This window comes from Jaculus jaculus, chromosome 15 (assembly GCF_020740685.1).
Source record: "Jaculus jaculus isolate mJacJac1 chromosome 15, mJacJac1.mat.Y.cur, whole genome shotgun sequence".
Taxonomy (NCBI): Eukaryota; Metazoa; Chordata; class Mammalia; order Rodentia; family Dipodidae; genus Jaculus; species Jaculus jaculus.
In genome coordinates this window covers 5,190,059-5,212,129 of record NC_059116.1, presented here as the reverse complement: position 1 = coordinate 5,212,129, position 22,071 = coordinate 5,190,059, and the positions used below count along the sequence as shown (strand labels likewise).

The window sequence follows — 22,071 nt, the reverse complement described above, 5'->3', positions numbered from 1 at the left end:
GGGGACAGTTGTAGACAGCTTTGTGTTACTGGGATGAACATCCAAGCCAGACAGAGTTTAGGGGAAGAAGAGATTTATTTCAAGCTTACAGATCCAGAGGAAGTTTCATAGATGGCAGAAGAAGCTGGATCCCTTTCACAGATCCAAGCAGAAAGAGAGAGAAAGAGACCACCACAGCCAACAAACACCAAAAAGAGAGAGAGACCACCATAGCCAGAAAACACCAAAAAGAGAGAGAGACCACCACAGCTAACAAACACCAAAAAGCAGCAAGCAGGAGCCCAGGTCGAGCTCAAGTCTCACTGCAGCTCAAAATCTCACAGCAGTTCAGATCTCATGGCAGCTCAGATCTCTCTCACTGCAGCTCAAATCTCCCTGCGGCTCAAATTTCTCTTGGTCCAGCTCAAGTCTCTCTTGTTATAGCTCAAATCTCAGTGCATATCTTTTGGCTGGAACTCAGATCTGCTCCCAAACACACCTTAGGCTGGACCCCAGCGTCTATCCCTAGTGACATCTCCTCCAGCCAGGCGGCTCCTGTAAATCCAAACTTTAATAAAAGACCCAAGTCAGTGGGGGTATACCTTCAGACTACCACAGGGACCATTGCAGATTCAAACTGTAAAATCTCAAATCCATTTCCTTTCCTCCTGCCCTAAACAACCGCCAACATTGACCAGCATCTATCTAGAAAAATCTCTTTGTGTGGTTAGGCACGCAGGCTAGTATTAGAGTGCTTGCTTAACAAGTAAGACGTCTTGAGTGTTCTCTCCAACACCACAAAAAAAAAAAAAATCTCTTTGATTTTCCAGATTATAGATTCATCTCCCTCAAATTCATCTTCTATGTGAGTACTGGAGGACAATATATAAAATAGAAAGTTTTCACCACTCCTGACTTATAGTAGCACAATGATCCTACAATGTAAAGGGAAAGACCCTTAGTATGACGTATCTTTCCAGCCTATTACCTACCACTTCCTTAAACTCCATAGTCCAGCAGCACCAGAGCGACCCTTGCTCTTCTGTTCAGCCCTTGTTCATCAGGCTTGTTCATAGTGGCCCCTGAGACAAATTTGCTAGCTAATTAGTCATTGTGTAAGACTTGTTGCGTTTGTGTGTAGCCTTCAAAAGTAGATCTCAAGTGGAATGTGATGTCACACTACTGGAATCCCAGCATTCAGGGTGCTAGAGCAGGGGAATCACAAGTTCACGGCCAAACTGGGCTATAATAAATAAGCTCAAGGCTAGGTGGGGCTACAAAGTCAACAAACAGGAGAAAAATGAATCCAAGTCATCCACAACTCCTAAAGTCCACCTCCTGTGTCAGCATCTTTCCCCCGGAGCAAAGGCTGGGACTCCTGACGCCAATGTCAAAATATTTAAGGTAGAATGTTTGCTTGCCATGCCCAAGGCCAACAGTTCAAGTTCCAACACAAGAAATGAAGTAAGGAAGGAGGGAGGGAGGGAGGGAGGGAGGGAGGGAGGGAGGGAGGGAGGGAGGGAGGGAGGGAGGAAGGAAGGAAGGAAGGAAGGAAGGAAGGAAGGAAGGAAGGAAGAGAGGAAGGAAGGAAGGAAGGAAGGAAGGAAGGAAGGAAGGAAGGAAGGAAGGAAGGAAGGAAGGAAGGAAAAGAAGAGAAAAGAAAATAAGGGGGAAAGGCAGGGCAAGGAAGGGAAGAGAAGGAGAGGGAAGGAGAGAAGAAGGAGAAGAGAAGAGAGGAGGGGAAGGAAGAACAAAAACTACAAGAAAGTACTTCTATGATTTGGTTAAAAAGACTGACTTCTTTCTCCTCCTCTTCCTCCTCCTTGTCTTCTTCCTCCTCCTTCTCTTTTCTTTCCTATTTCCCTCTCCTTCTCCCTCTCTGTCCCCCACCTCTCTCTCTAACCTATTTTTGTTTTCAATACTTGCTTTGTTGAAGAAAGGTGGAGAAGCCTGGACAGCAAGAAACTGAGAGTAGCCTCTATCTAGCTACCAGGCAGGCACCGAGGCCTTCAGGCCAACAGGCTGTCGTCACTGAGCTGCCCACCAGCTCAGAGGACTCAGACATGGAGCCTTCCATTCGAGCCTTCACAGAAGCCACAGCCAACACCTTGACTGCAGCAGCCTTGTGAGACTTGACATGGAAGACCATTTAACCCACACGGGGACTCCTGGGCCACAGAAGCTCGAAGATGATAACGCACGCTGAAGAACCCTGCTAGATCTTGAAGCAGTATAGAATGGATGGAATCACTTCAAGCAACATCTCTTCCATGAGGACTGCAATGCCTTCATTTTTACTCATTTGCATATGTGTATGTTGCTGGTGGGGGGCACCTGGGTCTCTTACTGCTACAAACGAATGTCCGTCCAGCTTTACATGGATGGCTGGAAAATTGGACTTGGGCTGGCAGGGTTTGCACGCAGAGTCTTTAACTGCAAGTCATATCCCAAGCCACAGACTTCATTATCCTCTCTCTCTTTCACACACACACACACACACACACACACACACGCACACACACACATACCACATGCACACACACATGTTGTGAAATCTCTGTAGTTCTCCGCTCCCTCCCTGTGCTTTGTGCTGGCCTCCTAGCGTGTTATATGAAGGATTAGCTGTGATGAGCTGTTCTTGAGTTGATGTCCCCACTAAAATGCCAAAACATCTGATGCTCTAACATGTCTTCCTAGAGACTCCGTATCTATATCTCTGATGTCAAATTGGTCTCGGCACACACTGTAAAAAGCTATCTTCAGGCAGGTGTGGTGGCGCACACCTTTAATCCCACCACTTGGGAGGCAGAGATAGGAGGGTCACCATGAGTTTGAGGCCAGCCCGAGACTACATAGTGAATTCCAAGTCAGCCTCGACAAGAGTGAGATCCTACCTCAAAAAAAAAAAAAAAAAAGTTATGGCGGAATGAATGAAGGAGGACCTAAAGAAATCACAGTGATGCGGCTAAGTAGAGAAAGAAACCACACTTCTGACCTCTGCCATCCCTGCAGGAGCTGAGTATCAAGTTGAAGACACAGGTAAAGATAAATTAGCGGGGCTGAAGAGATGGCTCAGTGGTTAAGGCACTTGCCTGAAATGCCCAACACCAAGGTTTGGACCCAGGTTCATTCTCCTGTATCCACATAAGTCAGATATACAAAGAGGCACATGCAACTAGAGTTTGTTTGCAGTGGCTAGATGCCCTGTCACATTCTTCTCTCTCTTTCTTTCCCCTTGCAAATAAATAAGTTTTTACAAAAAACATTAAAAAAAGAACTAGATTAATGTGTGAATGAACTGAATGTGACACAAAGCCTAAAAGGTGGATGTTTTTGTCTGCTAGGCAAGCTCTTTACTATTGAGCTACACCCCCAGACTTAGGGTAGAATTCTCTTTCTGATCTGAGAAAGCTGAAAAAAGAATTCTCAGAGGAAATGGAAATTGACATGGGCTGCGGGGTAGAACAGAGCTTTGAGCAGCAAAAAGGAAAGGAATCTTAGCCGATGAAGCAGATGAGCAAATTCTAGAAAGAGACAGGGAAAGCTGTGGAGGAGGGGTACTAGATGGGGATGCCCATTGGGAAGCAGTCAGCTTACAGAAGACATGTGAGGGGCTGGGGTGGTGCTCAGTGGCCCAACGCTTGCCTACCATGCGCCAGGCCAGAAGTTCAAACCCCAGCACTAAAAAAGGAAAGAGAGAGAAGAGGATGCGTGCGGGGCTGGGGTGTACTCAGTGGTAGAATGCTGAGCTGGCACACACAAGGCTAGAGGTTCACACCACAAAAAGAGAGCGAGCGGGGGGAGAGAGAAAGGGAGAGAACAAAGGAAAGAGAAAGAAAAGAAGAAAATGAAAGAAAGAAGGGGTGAAGAAAAGAAAGAGAAGAAAGAAAAAGAAGGGCTGGGGAGACGGCTCAACTGTTAAAAGGGCTTCCCCACTATGCACCTAAAGCCAGATGCACAAAGTGGCACATTCATCTGGAGTTCACGTGTAATGGCAAGAGGCCCTGGCATACCCGTTCTCTCTTTCTCTCTCTGGCCTTCCATGTCTCTCGGTCTCTCTCTCTCCCCCGCTCTCTCTCTTTCCTCCCTTACATGTAAATAAGCAGGAAAACCAAAAGACAATCAAAAGAGCATGTGAGGTTCAGTACTCTTAGGGAACGTGTTTAAAAGCAGAAGCTGACATTTGAAGTGCAGAGCAGAAAGGGGAACTTGCCAGACTGAGGTCTCCGGGCTCTGGGCGTCACGTGACATCCCTTTACCTAAGTGGAAATGAGGTGATGCTCCCGAGGTGGTGCAAGACAAAACAAAGGCCTTAGCTTGTTGCAATGAGACCACTCGTGACCTTTAAGAAAACAGTAACGATGAGCAAAACGGCCCAAGATGATAAAAAGACTCTGTGTTTGAGGAAGTCGCTGTGGGGAATTATCCCAATGATAACTTGGTAGATTTGCAGGTTAAGATTTGTGAATCAAGCTGGGCGTGGTGGCGCACGCCTTTAATCCCAGCACTCGGGAGGCAGAGGTAGGAGGACTGCCGTGAGTTCGAGGCCACCCTGAGACTCCATAGTGAACTCCAGGTCAGCCTGGGCTAGAGTGAGACCCTACCTCAAAATACCAAAAAAAAAAAAAAAAAAAAAAAAAGGAAGAAAGAAAGACAGAAAAGAAAAAAGATTTCTGAATCACTGGTAATTCCGATAGTGGTACAGCTTATCTCAAAGTAAAGCTAAGGAACATCCCCATGTGAGTACTGTCTCACCTCAGAGACCACCTTCCTGGTTATTATAGCTGTTCCCTCCGGGTCATCTCCAACTGCCCTCCTTGCTCATGGTCATCTGACTCCACCGCCCCGAGGCAGGGGGCTACTTTCCTCATCAATTCTCTCAGCAGGGATTTAACAGTCCCAGGAACAACCATGACTCCACGTGGCTCTTGCAAACTCTTTGGAATCCTGTGCAGCATCTTTTCAGCAACGATTTATGGGGAGCTGCCTAACTGGCAGGCCAGGCCACGGAACCTCCCAATACCCCCCTGAACTTTATGGTAGGACAGCTGCTTAGGAATTCTGTTCCCTTTCTCATCAATGAGTCAAAAGTGAGTAGAAAGAGCAGAGGGTGTCCTTTGTTTAGATGGAGATCTGCTAAAGGTGGGGCTGGGATGGAGCTCAATCCATAGAGCGCTTGCCCTGGGTTTGAGCTTCAGCACTGCAGAACATAGGGCATTAATCCCAGCACTCACAAGGTACAGGTAGGAGAATCAGAAATTCAAGATAATCCTTGGCTACAACATAGCCAATCTGGAATACCAAAAACCCTGTCTTAAAAATATTAAAACTGGGCTGGAGAGACGGCTTAGCGGTTAAACGCTTGCCTGTGAAGCCTAAGGACCCCGGTTCGAGGCTCGGTTCCCCAGGTCCCACGTTAGCCAGATGCACAAGGGGGCGCACGCGTCTGGAGTTTGTTTGCAGAGGCTGGAAGCCCTGGCGCGCCCATTCTCTCTCTCTCCCTCTATCTGTCCTTCTCTCTGTGTCTATTGCTCTCAAATAAATAAATAAATAATAATAATAATAAAATTAAAAATATTAAAACTGCCGGGCGTGGTGGAGCACGCCTTTAATCTCAGCACTTGGGAGGCAGAGGTAGGAGGATCGCTATGAGTTGGCGGCCACCCTGAGACTACATAGTGAATGCCAGGTCAGCCTGGGCTAGAGCAAGACCCTACCTCAAAAAGCAAAACGTAAAACTAAATGTGAAAGAAATCTGCCAGAGGCGCATGGAGAATTGCACCACAGCCACACAAGAATTAACTGACAATTATCATGGTTTGCCTGGAAATGAAATATTTCTGGGACAGGAAACTTCCAGCTTTAAGACCAGGAATCAAGGCTAAAGAACTTTCCATGCTCTTCTAAGGTGAATTAGTTAGATGCTACTACAGCTGGATATGGTGGTATACGCCTTTAATCTCAGCAGAGGTAGGAGGATCCCTGTGAGTTTGAGCCTGGGCTACAGCAAGAGCCTACCTTGAGAAAAACAAAACAAAACAAACAAACAAAAAATGCTACTATAGAGACAAACAGTAGCTGATATTTATGGTCTATTTGCCATCACATACAAAACAAAATAGTTCCCGGCCCCTCTCCCTCCCCCTGTGCATAGATGTAGACATAATTATATATAATATCTATTATATGTAGGGGGCTGGAGGGATGGCTTAGCGGTTAAGGCTTTTGCCTGCAAAGCCAAAGTACTCAGGTTAGATTCCCCAGGGCCCACGAAAGCCAGATGCACAAGGGGGTGCATGTGTCTGGAGTTTGTTTGCAGTGGCTGGAGGCCTGGCGCATCCCATTCTCTCTTTCTCTCCCTCTTTCTCTGTCAAATAAATAAATATTAAATTAAAAATATTGTAATATATATTTTATGCAGATATAATTATATATAGACATGTAGATATATTGTATATAATTATATGTAGATATACTATATAAAATTATTATATATTCAATATGCATCTGTATAATTTTAGTTATCTTTTTGCAATGCTGGGTATGAAACCCGAGGATTTGCATGTGCTAGGTAACTCAGTCTTCCACTGGGCCACTTCTCCCAGCCCCTGCAATACTTTGTACGACAAGAACCCCAATGCAACTGCGCGTGGATCCAAACAGGCATCTGTGCCTTTTACCTTGGCTACATCGCGCTAGAAACGGTGCGATCTGCAGTACTCCGCATGCCTCCTTATGGCCCTGCTTCCTGGTGCACTTAATTTAAAGGCTTACCATCCTGCCCAGGTACTTTCCAGGCCCCAGGGAGGGTCGCTGGCTCCCTGGGAGGCTCAGGAGGCATCCATCTGTGAGGAATTACGCTGACTTCCTTACTTCCTTTTGTCAGGACGGTTTAAGAGTTAAAGCTTCAGTCTTGACTTGCTAATTCTCAGAAATGTCTGCTTTTAAATGTCACCTCCAGTAAACCTTGCACCAGCACCAGCAGCTGGAGCTGCTTACCGTCTTTTTTTTTTTTTTTTCCCAGACAGGAAGGGGACACTTTTTTGATGACCTGATAAGGGGGACGCGTTTTCTGGCAACAGAGCACCTGGGCATCCCTTACTAAAAAATAACTTTGCAAAACAAGATTTCATAATATGGCCATCTGTGGATCCATCCTTGTCCTAGCCGGGCACTGGTCATAATGAATCATCTGCACCTCGGACTGCCTAGCTCAGATGGTCTCTGTTGTTCGGTTAAAACAACAACAAAAAAAAACAACTGTGGCAACAGTTTTTTTCTTCCTTCCTAACTTGTCGCTGGCCTTTGTGAAGTGATGCAGACGCGGGGTGGGGAAATGACAGGGCCACAATCACTGTGTTGACTCGCTCCCTCAATTCCTTTCTTCCCCACTTACAAACAGCTCCAACAGGTCGGCTGCAGTGGGCAGCTGGTGGGGAGTGCGTCTTTCAGAGTCGATTGTATCCTCCTTCACCCCAAATACCTTCCAGGGGTGGACAATGACCTCACCTCCCCCTGGCTGGCTCACTCTGGCTTCTTGGAGTGTCCTGAAACCACTTACCAAAGTCCCCTTCAATGCAGGCGGTTGGAAAGCCCTGCGATGCAGGAATGTGAACGGGCGCTATGCTTATCAACCTTTTTTCTTTTTTTTTTTTTCACATATCAGCCGAGCTTAATAATCAACTCTCCACCTTCAGAAACCCCAGGGGTATAAAACGCTAATGCATTTAGTGAAGACACTGTGACAAAAACAAAGATTTAAAAAAAAAAAAAAAGCCAGGCGTAGTGGCACACCTTTAATCCCAGCACTCGCGAGGCAGAAGTAGGAGGATTGCCCTGAGTTCGAAGCCACCCTGAGACTTCAGTAGTGAATTGCAGGTCAGCCTGGGATAGAGCAAGACCCTACCTCAAAAAAAAAAAAAAAAAAAAAAACCCAGCCAGGCTCCCCTGGTAAGAGCCCTCACTCCGGCCAGCTCCACAGTGGCAAGCAGCTGTAGTGAAGGGACAAGAAAAGCCTTTTGAACCCTGGAGTGTGGTGCCGGTCTCGAATCCCAGCACTCAGGAAGAGGAGGCAGAGGATCAAGGGGACAAGGTCACCCTGGCTACATAGTAAGTTCCAGGCTGGCCTTGGATACAAGTGACCCGTGACCCTGTTGGGGATGGGGAGAAGAGAAAGGTTTTTTTTTGGGGGGGGGGGCTTTTAAAAAAATTTTTATTAATTTGAGAGAGAGAGAATAAGTGCACCAGGGCCTCCAGAAGCTGCAAATGAACTCCAGATCCATGTGCCACCTGGTGCATCTGATTTACGTGGATCCTGAGGAATTGAACCTGGGTCCTTTGGCTTTGTAGGCAAGTGCCTTAACCACTAAGCCATCCCTCCATCCCTGAAAAAACATTTTTATCTATTTGAGAAAGACAGAGAGAGTGAGTGAATATGTGCATACCAGGGCCCTTTGCCACTGCACCCTAACTCTAAATGTGTGCACCACTTTGTGCATCCAGCTTTATGCGGATAATGGGGAATCATCTCCCCAGGCCAAGAGAGAAAGCATTGAAGTCACAGAGCCCCATGTTCAAATCCTGTGTCTTGGCTCATTTGCCAAGTGACTTTGGGGAAGCTGTTGAGTGTCCAAGGCTGCTCTAACAATGAAATGGAAAACATTACCAACCATGCCTTCTGCATAGGGATGTCACCTCAGCCGGAATGACAGAATGACGTTTCTGAAGTACCGGCTACATCACAGGTAATCAGAAAGCAGTCTTTATTACGCAGAAGGCCTGGGCACTGAGGCTAAGGTAGGAGGACTGCATGAGTTCAAGGCCAGCCTGGACTACGTAGTGAATTCCAAGTCAATCTGGACTAAACTGAAACACTACCTCAACCAAAAAAAAAAAAAAAAAGGTAATAATAAGGCTGCAGATATGGCTCAGTGGTTAAAGACTTTTGTTTGCAAAACCTGATGATCTGGGTTCAATTCCACCAGAGCCAGATGCACAAAGTGGTGAATGCATCTGGAGTTCATTTACAGTGGCAAGAGGCCCGGACACACCCATTTGCTCGCTTTCTCTCTCTCTCCCCTCTCTCCCTCTCCTTTCCCCTCTAACTGCTTGCAAATAAATAAATATAGAAGAAGAAGAGGAGAAAAACTCCTCCTCCCATTGAAAGAAAAACTATTTTGTGGGTGAATATAACTCAGGCTCCCCAGAACGTTAAAAACTTTCCATTGTGGCTCACACTTAGGAGATGGAAGGATCTCAAATGCAAGACTGTTGAGACCCTGTCTGGCAAAGGAAAATATCCCAGGATGTCCGTGTGGTTGTATCTGTTGACTAATGACAAAAGTAGCATTTCACTTGTATTCATTGTTTTTTAATATTTTAATTACTTATTTATCTGACAGAGAGAGAGAGAATGGGCATGCCAGGGCCCCCAGCCACTGCAAACGAATGACAGATGCATGTGCCACCTTGTGCACCTGGCTTATGTGGTTACTGGGGAATTAAACCTGGGTCCTTAGGTTTTGCAGGCAAGTGCTTTAACCACTCGGCCATCTCTCCAGCCCTTGTTTTGCTTTTTGAGACAGGGTCTCTCTCTATGTTGCTGTGGTTTGTGGTTCAGCACTGGGAAGGCTGAACCAGGGAAATCTCAAGTTCAAAGCCAATTTGGGCTTCATAGTAAGACCCTCTCTCAAAAATAAAACTAAACACCTCTTGGGAGGTAGAGGCAGGAGGGTCAGAGCAAGCCTGAGGTTATAGGCTTGTATAACCAGGCCAGGTTTATTCAGTTCCTGGGGCAGTGGGATTAAACCCAGTTGCTTGCTAGGTAAGCACTCTACCAACTCAGTTACAACTAATTTCTAAACATGCAGCAATATCTTTCCCTTTTGGATTTTCAGTCCCTTGCTTCTTCTTGCAACTATTCCTTCTCGCGCTATCTGAACGAAGCTCAGGGGTGGGGCTCGCTGGTCTAGCACAGCTCGGGAGCCTTTCTTTCAGGCTCCTTTGCCATCCCAGGCTCTGATTTCAACCACAGGGATCCCTAGATGGTGGCGTAAGATAAGCTCTGGGGCTTAGGAGATGTCTCACTGGTTAAAGGCACTTTGCTGGCAAAGCCTGCTGGCCCAGGTTCAATTTCCCAGTTCCCACATAAAGCAAGAGGCCACGATGCCTCCATGCACACACACACACACACACACACACACACACACACAGAGTCTGTCCCTCTCTGCGCCCAAACAAATAAAAATGTTAAAATTTTTTAAAACAGGAACTGGCTCAGAGAAGTTGCCTCGCCCGTGGTCACACACACAGCTCACTCTTGTCTGTCTTTACCAGCCAGCTTCAGGATCTCACAGGAACGTGCCCTTGGCCCCACACTGCCGCCTGTCATGTGGCTTTTATTTGTTTGTGTCTTTGAGACAGAGTCTCCCTAGATAATGTCTGCCAACTCAAGGTCCCTACTTCCGTCTACTGAGTGCTGGGATCACCTCATGTGCTGCCAGGCCTGGCCTAATCACCATCATTTCTTAAGGTGTGAGCTATTTTCCGGAAGTATCTTACCTTGATTAAAAAAAAAAATTCAGCAGCTTCCTCATTTATGCTCATCCTGCCCAGGGATGGAAAAGGGACCACTGTGATCACAAAGGAGCCTCAAACTCAAGTTTATTAGATAATCAATGATAGATAGATGTCAGATAGATAGATAGATAGATAGATAGATGATAGATAGAAAGAGACAGAACAAAGACTTGAAAATAAGTGAAAATGTTATTGTGATTATCAACCCACAGTCTCATCACATATTCCAGGTTAGACATTTATTGTTTTTTTTTTTTTTCAAGCAGAAAGAGAGAGAGAGAGTGTGTGTGTGTGTGTCTGAGAGAGAGAGAGAGAAAGAAAGCGCGTGAGAATGGGTGTGCCAGGGCCCCTTGCTACTGCAAACGAACTCCGGATACATGTGACCATTTTGTGTGTCTGGCTTTACTTGAATACTGGGGAATCAAACCCAGGCCATGAGGCTATGTAAGCAAGTCCCCTTCACTACTGAACCATCTCCCCAGCCCTCCAGGTTAGTCTGGAATTCAAGGTTCTCCTGTTTTAGCCTCCTGAACGTGGAGATTACAGGTGTGAGCCACCATGTTCAACTCTAACCTGGAATTAAAAAAATATATATTTATTTATTTATTTGACAGAGAAAGAACAAGAGAGAGAGAAAGAGAGAGAGAATGGGCACCAGGGCCTCCAGCCACTGCAAATGAACTCCAGATGCGTGCACCCACTTGTGTGTCTGGCTAACATGGGTCCTGGAGAATCAAACCTGGGTCCTTTGGCTCTGTAGGCAAATGCCTTAACCACTAAGCCATCCCTCCAGCCCCTGCCTTTTTTAACATTGAATGTGGTCCTCAACAAAATGCAAATGCATGTCTATTTACTTCTTTCTTTTATTTATTTATTTATTTATTTGAGAGTGACAGAGAGAGAGAAAGAGACAGAGAGAGAGAGAGAGACAGAGAGATTGAGAGAGAGAGAGATTGACAATGGGCACGCCAGGGCTTCCAGCCACTGCAAACGAACTCCAGAGGCATATGCTCCCTTGTGCATCTGGCTTACATGGGTCCTGGGGAACCGAGCCTCAAACCGGGGTCCTTAGGCTTCACAGGCAAGTGCTTAACTGCTAAGCCATCTCTCCAGCCCTTTTTACTTATTTCTAAAATAGTATGGTGTGCTCCAACCTGGGAAAGCTGAGGCTACCCTAATGACACCCCTATCTAAAAAGCATAAAACACGGGCTAGAGGTAATGGCTCGGTGGCTAAATGAGCTTCCTGTTCAAACACAGGGCCTGGGGAGGCCTGAGACCACTTGCATTCAAATCCCCAGAACCCATGTCAACAGCTAGGTGTGGCCACACATGTTCGTCACCCCATACTCATGGGGAGCAGAAATGGGAGAATTGATGGAGCTTTCTAAAGACAAGCTCCCAAATCAGGAAGAGACTAGTTTGCAAAGGAAACAGGCAGGTAGGTGATAAGAGGGGGTGCTGGGTGTTTCTCTCTGGCTGCGGCAAGCGAGTGTACGGGGCACTTGTGCATGAGCAAACACACGCATACACACCACATACACACACACTACACATGTTACACAGGCAATAAATAAACAAGGGCTGGAGAGATATCTCAGTGGTTAAGGCTCTTGCCTGGGTTTGATTCCCCACTACCCACATAAGCCAGATTCACAGGTGGCACATGTGTCTGGAGTTTGTTTGTTATGACTAGAGGCCCTCTTGTGCCCATTCTCAATCTCTCTCTCTCTCTCTCTCTGCACTCCTCTCTGTCTCTCTCAAATAAACAAAATAAATAAATAACCCAGGTGTGGGGGCATACACCTTTAATCCCAGCACTCGGGAGGCAGAAGTAGGAGGTTCGCCATAAGTTTGAGGTCACCCTGAGACTACAGAGTGAATTCCAGGTCAGTCTAGGCTAGAGCGAGACCCCAACTTGAAAAACAAAACAAAACAAATGAATAAATAAACAAATATATACAGAGGTCAGGAAGATGGTTAAGTTGGCAGGGTGCTTGCTTTGCAAAAACGAGGACATAAATTCAGATCTCCTGCACCCTTGGCAGAAGCCAAGTGTGCCTGCATGCATATGTGTAATCCCTGCCCTGGGAAGGTAGTGACAGGAAGATCCCTGGTGTTTGCTCGATAGATAATCGGTGAGTTCCAGGTTCAGTGAGAGAGACCCTGTCTCAAAAATAAGATGGAGGAGGAGCTGGAGATATGGTTTAGGGATTTGCTTGCAAAGCCAAAGAATCCCAGTTCGATTGTCCAGTACCCACATAAGCAAGATGCACAAGGTGGCGCATGCATCTGGAGTTCGTTTGCAGTGGCTAGAGTCCCTGGTATGCCCATTGTTTCCCTCTATCTCTCTCCCTCTCTGCGTCTTTCTCTCTTTCAAATAAATAAATAAAATACATTTTAAAAAATAACATGGAGGACTAGAGAGATGGCTTAGTGGTTAAGGCCCTTGCCAGCAAAGCCAAAGGACCCAGGTTTGATTCCATAGTACCCAGGTGAGCCAGAGGCGTAAGGTGGCTCATGCATCTGGAGTTCATCTGCAATGGCTAGAGGCCCTGGTGCACCCATTCTCGCTGCCTCTTTGTCTCACTGTCTTTCAGATAAATAAATAAAATAATTAAAAAAAATAAGATGGGGAGGACTGGAGAGATGGCTTAGTGGTTATGGCGTTTGCCTGCAAAGCCAAAGGATCCTGGTTTGACTCTCCACTTAAGCCAGATGCACAGGGGCACACACATCAGGAACTCCCTTTCAGTGGCTGGAGCCCCTGGTGCGCCCATTCTCTCCCCGTGTCTATAATCTCTTTCTCTGTTTCTTTCTCTCTCTTAAATTATATATATATATATATTTTTTTTTTTTAAGAGTAGAAAAGCTGGCTGAGCACCAAGAAAAAAAAAATAGGAGAACAATGGAGGACACTCAACATGGGTATCTGGTTTTCGTGAGAATGGGCGCGCAAGCAAGCACACAGACACTTCTGCATGATTGTCAAGTCTGTTGCCTCTGACATGAGAGAGCCAGACAGCGTCAGCCAGAAATCTGGGAGACAGGAGTTTCTCTTGAAATCAAGCAAACTCTCCCCACTCTTCTGAAGCACCATCCTAGCTCCTTTCCTGCAGGGGGCCTCCTTCCCCAGCCAATTCTCTCTGCCCCACCGCCATTGAAGGGAGGCCATTTACAGCCCCGAGGTCTAGGGGCTTCTTAGGGCTCGCAGTTGCCCTCTATAAACCAGGGGCCATCTCCCAGTCCTCACCCAGGAAGAAAGGCCCCATTGCGCCTACTTCTGCACATGACTGGGTTAGGATGAAGTAATCCTGGGGGCGGGGCGAGTGGGGACAAGGAGAAGAGTGAGGTCAGCTAAAGGGGAACTGGGCCCCCACACCCCGCCCACCTCACCCCACATCTTCTCTCAGAAGCACAGAATGACAGGCCAGGATGTCTTTAATTAGATCACTAAGCTCCGGCCTCCTGCCAATCTGGACTTCAATTTCCTTTTTTTTTTACTATTTTCCTTTTCAATTAAAGTGTAAGTCTCTCGGCTCAGTGCAAGAATTCAGGCCGACTATGCTATTTTCCACTCCGCCCACAGCACCGGATGCAAGCAGCCAGGAAAGGACCCCACTAGCGTTAAGGCGCTTGGAATGCTTTAGTTTGATCGCGTTCTTGGTACCTTCCATAATGAAGCACACAGGGAAGAATGTTGGTTAATGTTTAATAGTCTCTGCTGAAGTTTCAACTTCCACTCGCATACATATAAATACTGTTACAGTCCATAAATACTCACTGCGCAACATATTTGCCTCTAGGCAAAAAATAAAATAAAGTAAAACAGAAAAGCTTTTCAACAATCTTACTCTTAATACTGAGGACCCCTGGTTGCTGAGGTAACTTTTCATCCAAAGTCACTAGCCTAACACGGACATTCTTCCTATAATTAAGGTGGTTACAAAACCCATGTCTCATTACAAAAATGGAGCTAATGCACATTTTTCAGACTGAACAAAAAACTATTTCCATTATAAATAGGTAAAATAAATATTATTATTCCTCATAACATTCAATCATGACATTATTTTCCCTTTCAGACAATTAAATTTTTTTCTAGCTGATAAGTTGCTTGCAGCTGTGGGGGTACAGTGTCAATACATGGATATAACAACATCAAGTAGAGGAATTCATGCGTTCATCACCTTCAGTATCTGAGGCTTCCTTCTGGTGACAACACTGACCCCTTCTAGTTGTTCTGAAATACTCACTGGTCACCTGGCTTAACACAAGACCGCCAGCACCCACTTACAGTTTTGAACCCTTAACCATGTCTCCCTTCACCCTACCCAGGCTTGGGTAACCAACGTCTTATTCCCTACTTCCACTGATGTTGACTTCTGTGAGGTGTCCAGATGTGGTGCTTGGATTATTTCTCCCAATGTAAGTCCTATAGGTCCATCCACATTTAACCAACATTTCTGCTTAAGGCTCCATAGTATGTCGCTGTGTTTAAACAGCACTTCAGACCTTTCCTCTCCTGATTGTACCCTTTTCATAGCTCTTGTAAAGAAATACAGAACTACAGAGTCCCCTACAGCAGACTGATTTTAGTATGTTTTGAGTATAAACACAATATGGGATTGCTGGTTTACAGAGCAGTTCTAGTCTCTTCTTAAATGAACCTCCCTATTATTTTCCAAAAACGGCTGTACTCACAGTACTAACAAGGATGTAGAAGGGTCTCTACCGTTCTCTCCACATCCTCACAAACACTTGTTACCTTTCGTGTTTTTGAGAATCGTTCAGCAAGTATGAGATGATAGCTCACTGAGATTTCCATCCGCTTTCTCTGGGTCTTCTGTTAGATATCACTCCATCTTTTCAGGAATGTATTCAGTTGGCTTATTTCTAACAGGACTATTTGAATAGTTTAAGTTTCATGTTTATAGATCAGATTAAAAATGAAACTCAAAAGAATCTACATATTACTATAATGCAAATTATACATGCCAAGATCCACACATATTTCTATACATATACTTGCATACATAGAGATAGACTGGGTTTCCTTCCTGGAAACACACATTTTAAACTTTATCGAAACTTCCTATGAACAGTTGTTTTACTACCTTAATTACGTCATTTTAAAAGTTCCTTTTTCCTCTTGTCCCTGGGTATACAAAATCCCAAAGCTCTTTAGCATTTCATCTTCAATCTGTGAGAGTTTTACTGCATCAAGTAACGCTAATAAAGTGTTTCGAAGTTACTTTCTACTTTTCCACACTTTCCAGTTAATGCCTACACAGTAACACCCTTAAAACTCACTGGAACAAAACCAACACAACCCGAGTTTGTAGTGACCTATGAAATCAATATTCACACCATGACATTCAGTGTTATCAACATGAAACTTTTTCCTCTTGCCAAGTTTACGTTTATAAAACCAAACAGTGTACATTGTTCCGGAGTTATCAAAAAACCAAAAATACTGAACTCTTCTCTCTCAAACTTAAGGTACCCATTTAGCAACCCCTCTTACATGGGGTTGGGCAGCAATCTTCAGCAAAAATGAAAGAAAAATTCTCCTAGCAAAATAGAAATGTGTGACAGATTACTTTTGTATGAGCAAGGCTCTTCAATGCCTGTTTTAAAGTACACGAAGTAGTTTTACGTTCTCGCAAGCAGCAGACTGACATTCCCACCTCTCAAAGAACGACTTCCAGGAAACACGCAGCCGAAACTTGTTCACTTCAGCTCACCCTCCTCGTCTGAAGGCAACAAAAGCAGGTGAGTGTTTCCTCACATTCCTCTCAGTCACACCCAGTCTCTCCTGTCACTGAAGTCACTGAAATTGGCACGACTCCTTCTTCAAGGACCCCTTCGTGCACCGGCTTCGGGTAGACTTCAGGTGACTACGTTGAAGAGTTTCGAGATCAAATTCAGAAGTTTCTGCTGAAAATTCAGTCTGTCTCCAATTCTCCTGAGTTGGACACAATCAGCTTCCAGTTCTGAAAGGGAAAGCAAAACCTCCGTGACAATGTCAACAGTCATCCCAACTGTGACCCAGCGAGAATTCACAGGCCTGTTCGGAGCCCAGAATCCCAGAACCATTTCATGCCTTCCCGTCGCTTTCCCAACCCAGGAAGAGTCACGCGCATGGCAAAGCCACTGTGACTCACAAACAGCAACTGCGCGAGATAAGGACATAGACACTTATTTTGATTTTTTTTAAAGTGTCCTGGGATAAGGTATGTACTCTCTTTCAAGTATAGAAACTTCATGTATTCAACACTACAAACAGTACCATCAGTCAGCCTTTAGTTAACTCACATGATGTCATTCCTTTTTCTCCAGGCAGGAAACAAAAGTCAAATTCTAATCATGTGTTATTTCAAGTAGATTTGTTTACCAAATGGCTATTTCCTAGCTCAACCTATATCTCACCTGCTAGTACCCAGGGTCCTCATTTAACAAAATCTGATGCTCGCTCATGAGCCATAAAAGCTTTTTTAAAAGTTGAGGCTAGGGCTGGAGAGATGGCTCAGTGGTTAAGGTGTTTGCCTACACAACGTAAAGACCCAGGTTCGATGCCTCAATACCCACGTAAGCTCGCTCTCTCTCTCTCAAATAATAAATACAGAAAAAAGTTAAGTGTACACACTAATTTAACTTTACACTATTTTTGTCCTTCTTTTATTTATTTATTTTGGGGAACAGTACCTCACGTAGCTCAGGCTGAGATGACAGCCTGGGTTTCTAAAATGATTTCTAAATTTACATTTTAATCTAAACTAGCTCATTTCTACAAACCTAATCTGCACCCATCACCTATGCTGAGAAGAATGAAATAGAAAAGTTTAATTTACATGTTTACTATATTTTTAGAGCTGCTGAAGTGCATTTATTAGCCCAATATTATTGAGAAAAACAATTATTATATATAATCTAATTTCCAAGTAAACTTTCTAATCAATAAAATTAGCATTAAGCTAAGCTCTTCACAGTTCCCATGTTTCAGAGACCTTAGGGTTTTCTTGGAAAATATTTAAGATCAGACTATAAATTTAAGTCTGGTGATTTTTTTTTTTTTTTTTTTTTAATGAATGCAGGCCTTAAGTGGAATGGGGACAGAGAGGAGGGGAATGGGACCAATACATGATTTGTCCACACAACAAAGTTTCTAATTAATAATTTTTACAAAAATGACTGCAAAGACCTTATTGAAGCTCAAAATAAATGAAAGCTATAACTATGCTGTAAAAGAAATATTTAAGCCCACATTTCAACCAGCAAGTAGTTTCTTAATCCCTATCAAGAAACTAATAAATCTGTCAAGATACCATACTGTGAGGATTCCAGGCCAAATGTGAGGAAGGATTTACCAAGACATTTTCTTTTCATTAAGTAGACTCCATTGGCATATAGTTCTTTATAAAAAAGACCCTCGGGCTGGAAATGTAACTCGGTTGGCGGAGCACAGCCCAGTATGCAGGAGGCCTTGGTTTGATCTCAAACACTGCATAAATAGGGTATGTCGATGCATGTCTATTCTCCCAGCACTCTGGAGGTGGACATGGGAGGATTTGGAAGTTCAAGATCATCCTCAGCTACACAGTGGGTTCAAGGATGACACCCTGTCTCATTAAGAGGGGGAAAAAAAGAGGGCTGGAGAGATGGCTGAGCAGTTAAGGCACTTGCCTGCCAAGTTTGATTTCCCAGTACCCACGTAAAACCAGATGCACAAAGTGGTGCATGCACCTGGGGTCTGTCTGCAGTGGCTGGAGGACCTGGAGCACCCATTGTCTCTGTCTGTCTCACGTCTCTCCCTTTCTCTGCTTGTAAATAAATAACATACTTTAAAAAAAATTTAAGGGCTGGGTGTGATGGTGCACACCTTTAATCCCAGCACTTGGGAGGCAGAGGTAGAATTGTTGTGAGTTAGAAGCCATCCCGAAACTACAAAGTGAATTCCAGGTCAACCTGGGCTAGAACAAGATCCTACCTTGAAAAAATAAAAAGTTTCCTGTTATTTCCTTAATTTTATTGCGGTTACACACTACACAAGCATCTTTTAAGGACTTTTGAGTTGGGTGTGGTCCCGGAAAGGCTGAGATAAAAGGACTGCTTGGAGTTTGAGGCTCTCCTGACTCTACTGAATGAGTTTCAGGTCAGCCTAGGTTAGAGTGTGACCCTGGCTCCAAACACACACACACACACACACACACACACACACACACACACACACACAAATAAACAAAGGCTTTTCTTTAAAAGAAAGTAGGTCAGTCTGTTTGATCATGCTGTGCACATCAGAATTCTTGGCCATCACTCAGGGGTAGACAGAGCCACTAGATCCCGGCAAGTACCGAAAAGAGGGCCAGGGGACAGCAAGGGTCGGATGTAAGAGCAGCGTGACCCACAGGGATTTCCAGCCCAGAGCCTTTGCAGCCCTCACCCTTGTAAGCCCTTATAAGGCAAAAAGGCTCCTCCGCCCCCGCCTCCCTTAAATAAGAGTCACGCAAAAAAGGGGGGAGGGGTCTGAAGTGCTGGGATGCAGTGGGCTGAATTGAAAACATCCTCTCCCTTCGAGACCCTCTCCTGCACCCCCCACCACCTCCCTTTTCAATAAGAACTGTTAAAATGCTAACTAAGGAGGAAGGTCTGCTGGGTTCCAGAACCAGGCGTCGCAGCAGGATGTCCAACAGTCTTTGTGGCAAGCCAGGGACAGCCTGAAGCTCAAACGCTACTTCTGTTAGTGTTGGCCCTGGAGAGGAACCACGGTGACTTGAAATCCAGATCTCGGAGACTAAGCTCTGCTCAGGGGAGCCCCTCTCCTGGCTCCACTAGCCTTTGGCAAGGACTGTCTCTGGCACCTGCGCTTTTTCTCCCTATGGTCCGGCAAAGTGCAAGGGCAGAGAAAGGAAAGAGGAGGGAATACTCAGAGGGAGAGAGGGGGCGGGGAGCAGGTTTCTGGCCAGGCTTCGAGGAGAGCTGAAACCCCAAGCACCTGGTGGACGGACTCCCAAAAGCACGCGCCCGGTCGGAAGGCCTTGCGCATCGCATCCCGCACGCCCGCATCCTGCATCCCGCATCCCCGAGCGCGCGCCCCAACGGATGCATCCAGGCCCCGGGGCTCGCGGCGCGGCGGTACCTGCCGGCAGCCGCGTGGGGCTCGGCCTCTGCTGGGCGCCCTTCCGCGCCTTCTTCCCGGGCACCCGCGCCTTCTTCTCGGGCATCTCCGACAGCATCCCGGAGGGGGCGTACCCCTCCGCGCACTCCAGAGAATTCACCTTATCCCCAATTCTCCGGAGCTGAACGGCACACTCCAGTACTATCTCTGGGAAGGAAGCACACCCGGAATTAACAATGACAACAGCCAGAAAAGTGAACGCGCCCACCTACCTAGGGACCAAGCCCAGCATCCCCGGGATGCCATCTCTTAACCTCACTGCCCCGGTTACCCAAGCGTGTGAGCTGCACTCACGCTCTGACCCAGCCCGACTCAGTAACCAAGTTATAAGTAAATACATTTACTTTGAAATCTTAAAAAAAAAAAAATCTTCCCGGCTGAAAACAAGGGTTATCTTCATGGCAATCTGATGTTTAATACTACAGGCAGCCCAAAGGTGATGTCATTTCTCCCCACCCCCCCCCCCCACACTTTCTCTCTCACTTAAAAGGTTGGCCAGGGAACAGAAGTCAAATTCTAAAAACGTAAGGTGGATTTGCTTTTCATATTTTATAGCTCAATTATGTTCTCCTTTAAATGCGACTCGATATGTTCTCGTAAAAGACTCAATAAAAGTTTATTCCACTCGCCCTATAATCATTTAAAACTTGCACGCTAACCCAAACCAGTATCTTCCTACAAGCCCAATCTACTAACTCATTATTTTTATTTTTTGAAAAAAAAAATGATGATAACGGATAGTGTTTAACACACATGTCGACTACTTTCCGAATTGCAATTAACTGAATATTATTTTGAGAAAAATAATTCTTTTCATTTAAGTTGCAAGTAAACAGATCTCCTGCACCCAAGCACGGGCCAAAGAGAGCAGCCAGCCCGCCCGCAGCGCAGGCGCGCTCACTGGCCGGTGCCGCTTCTGCACGCCCGCGGGCCTCATAAAAAGACGGGGCTGAGAGGGGGGCTACGCTTATCTGATGCAATAGCAGTATTTCCGGCCCAGAGCCTTCCGGCCCTCCCTGCAACCCCTCAGCAGGTGAATGCTGCCTTTGGTAAGATTTATAAAAGTTGGGGGGGGGCGGGCGGACCTCGACAGTAATGTAAGGGGTTGCAGGTGAGTGTTCAGGGTGGAAAGGATGAGAGTGGAAAATAGGTCCAGGGTCTCAACTTCAGTTCTCCGGCGCCACCCCCCACCCTTCCCCATTGGCTGGTACAATGCTATGTAAGCAGAGGAAGGCCTCCAACTCCGGAGTCCTGGCGGGGGCCCCCAAAATCCTCCCATCAGCTTGGTGACAAAAGCTGGTCAGTGTGAAGCTTGAAGGCTGCTTTTGACCAAGCTGGAGATGGAATCGGTCGGGAGTGGGATCAAGGCCGGCCTCGGGGCAGTCTCTAGGGCGGCCAGGAGGCCGCGGGGGCCCTCTCCCACCGCCCACCTGCCGCGACCACGGGGGTCGTCGGGGCAGTCGCCTCTCCTTGCACCCTTTCTCCTCGCGGTGGGGGGGGAGAGGGAGGGGCAGGTAGAGGGGGAGAGAAGGTGAAAACAGAAATAAAGCTACTCTCTGGCCTCAATGCACCTGCATCCCAAATGACGATCCGGGCCGGTCTCCCCCCGCGGGGCCCGCAGTCTTGGCAGAATCCCCTGGAAGAAGTTTCTAGAGACACCCGAGGGCGCGCGCGGTGCGCTCGGAACTCGGGGCGGCGCGGGCACGCCTGGCCCGAGCCGCGGGGGTGCGCGCCGCTCCGCGCAGCCCTGGCCCCCAGCGCGCCCTTCCTCCCGCCGGGCCGCCCGGGACCCCGCGCGCCGCGGGGCTGGCTGGGTACCTGGCGGCGGGTGCGGCTGCGCGCTCCCACGTGCCTCCCTCGCGGGCATCTCCGGCGGCGCCACGCCGAAGGGGACACTCCACTCGGGGTGCCAACCTGCGCCCTCGAACTTCGCGGGGGCTCGGGCTGCGCACGGACGGACGGATGGACGAGCCACGCAGGCGGGAGAACAGCCAGACCCCGGGGGCCAGGAGATCGTTTATGTTCTGGCGCCCAGGCCAGCTCTCCGGTCAGATGGGGGGACTTCCCCGGTGACGTAGGGAAACTTGACGCCGGGCCCGCCCCTGTCCCCGCCCCCGCCCGCGAGCCTCGGCCCGCCTCGGGGAGAGGAAGAGCCCCGGTCGCGCCGCTCTGCAAGCCGCTGTCCAGAGGGACCTGCGGGGATGCGCTGCAGTTCCGCCACGCGCTTACCCCAGCCCGGGGCATCTGGACCAGACTGGCCAGACGCAGCTTCCAAGTCACTTCCTTATATATATACTAAAAATTAATAATAGTAAGGGGAGACCGAGGTATGGGAGA

General features: G+C 46.8%; 1 protein-coding gene across 2 annotated transcripts; it reads right to left on the bottom strand.

Moving 5' to 3' along the window:
• Positions 1-14,252: 14,252 nt before the first annotated feature.
• Pmaip1 (phorbol-12-myristate-13-acetate-induced protein 1) lies at positions 14,253-21,643 on the bottom strand. 2 transcript variants are annotated; one of them, XM_045135165.1, is made up of 3 exons: positions 21,553-21,643; positions 19,696-19,881; positions 14,253-16,552 (listed from the first exon to the last, which is right to left on the bottom strand). In XM_045135165.1, the coding sequence occupies exons 1-3, from the start codon at positions 21,599-21,601 to the stop codon at positions 16,449-16,451; spliced, it is 339 nt and encodes a 112-aa protein (XP_044991100.1). In that variant the 5' UTR covers positions 21,602-21,643; the 3' UTR covers positions 14,253-16,448. The 2 variants fall into 2 exon arrangements, with proteins under 2 accessions (XP_044991100.1, XP_044991101.1); XM_045135166.1 differs by lacking the exon at positions 21,553-21,643 and adding an exon at positions 20,006-20,016.
• Between the last annotated feature and the right edge of the window lie 428 nt (positions 21,644-22,071).

Bases quoted from the DNA above. Each gene is read 5' to 3' on its own strand.
- Pmaip1 (XM_045135165.1), bottom strand. From the start codon at position 21,601: ATGCCCGCGAGGGAGGCACGTGGGAGCGCGCAGCCGCACCCGCCGCCA. The intron at 19,882-21,552 runs GTACCCAGCCAG...CTTCCTTCCCAG, and splicing joins GCAGCCGCACCCGCCGCCAG to AGATAGTACTGGAGTGTGCC. The intron at 16,553-19,695 runs GTACCGCCGCGC...TTTCCCTTTCAG, and splicing joins CCCCACGCGGCTGCCGGCAG to AACTGGAAGCTGATTGTGTC.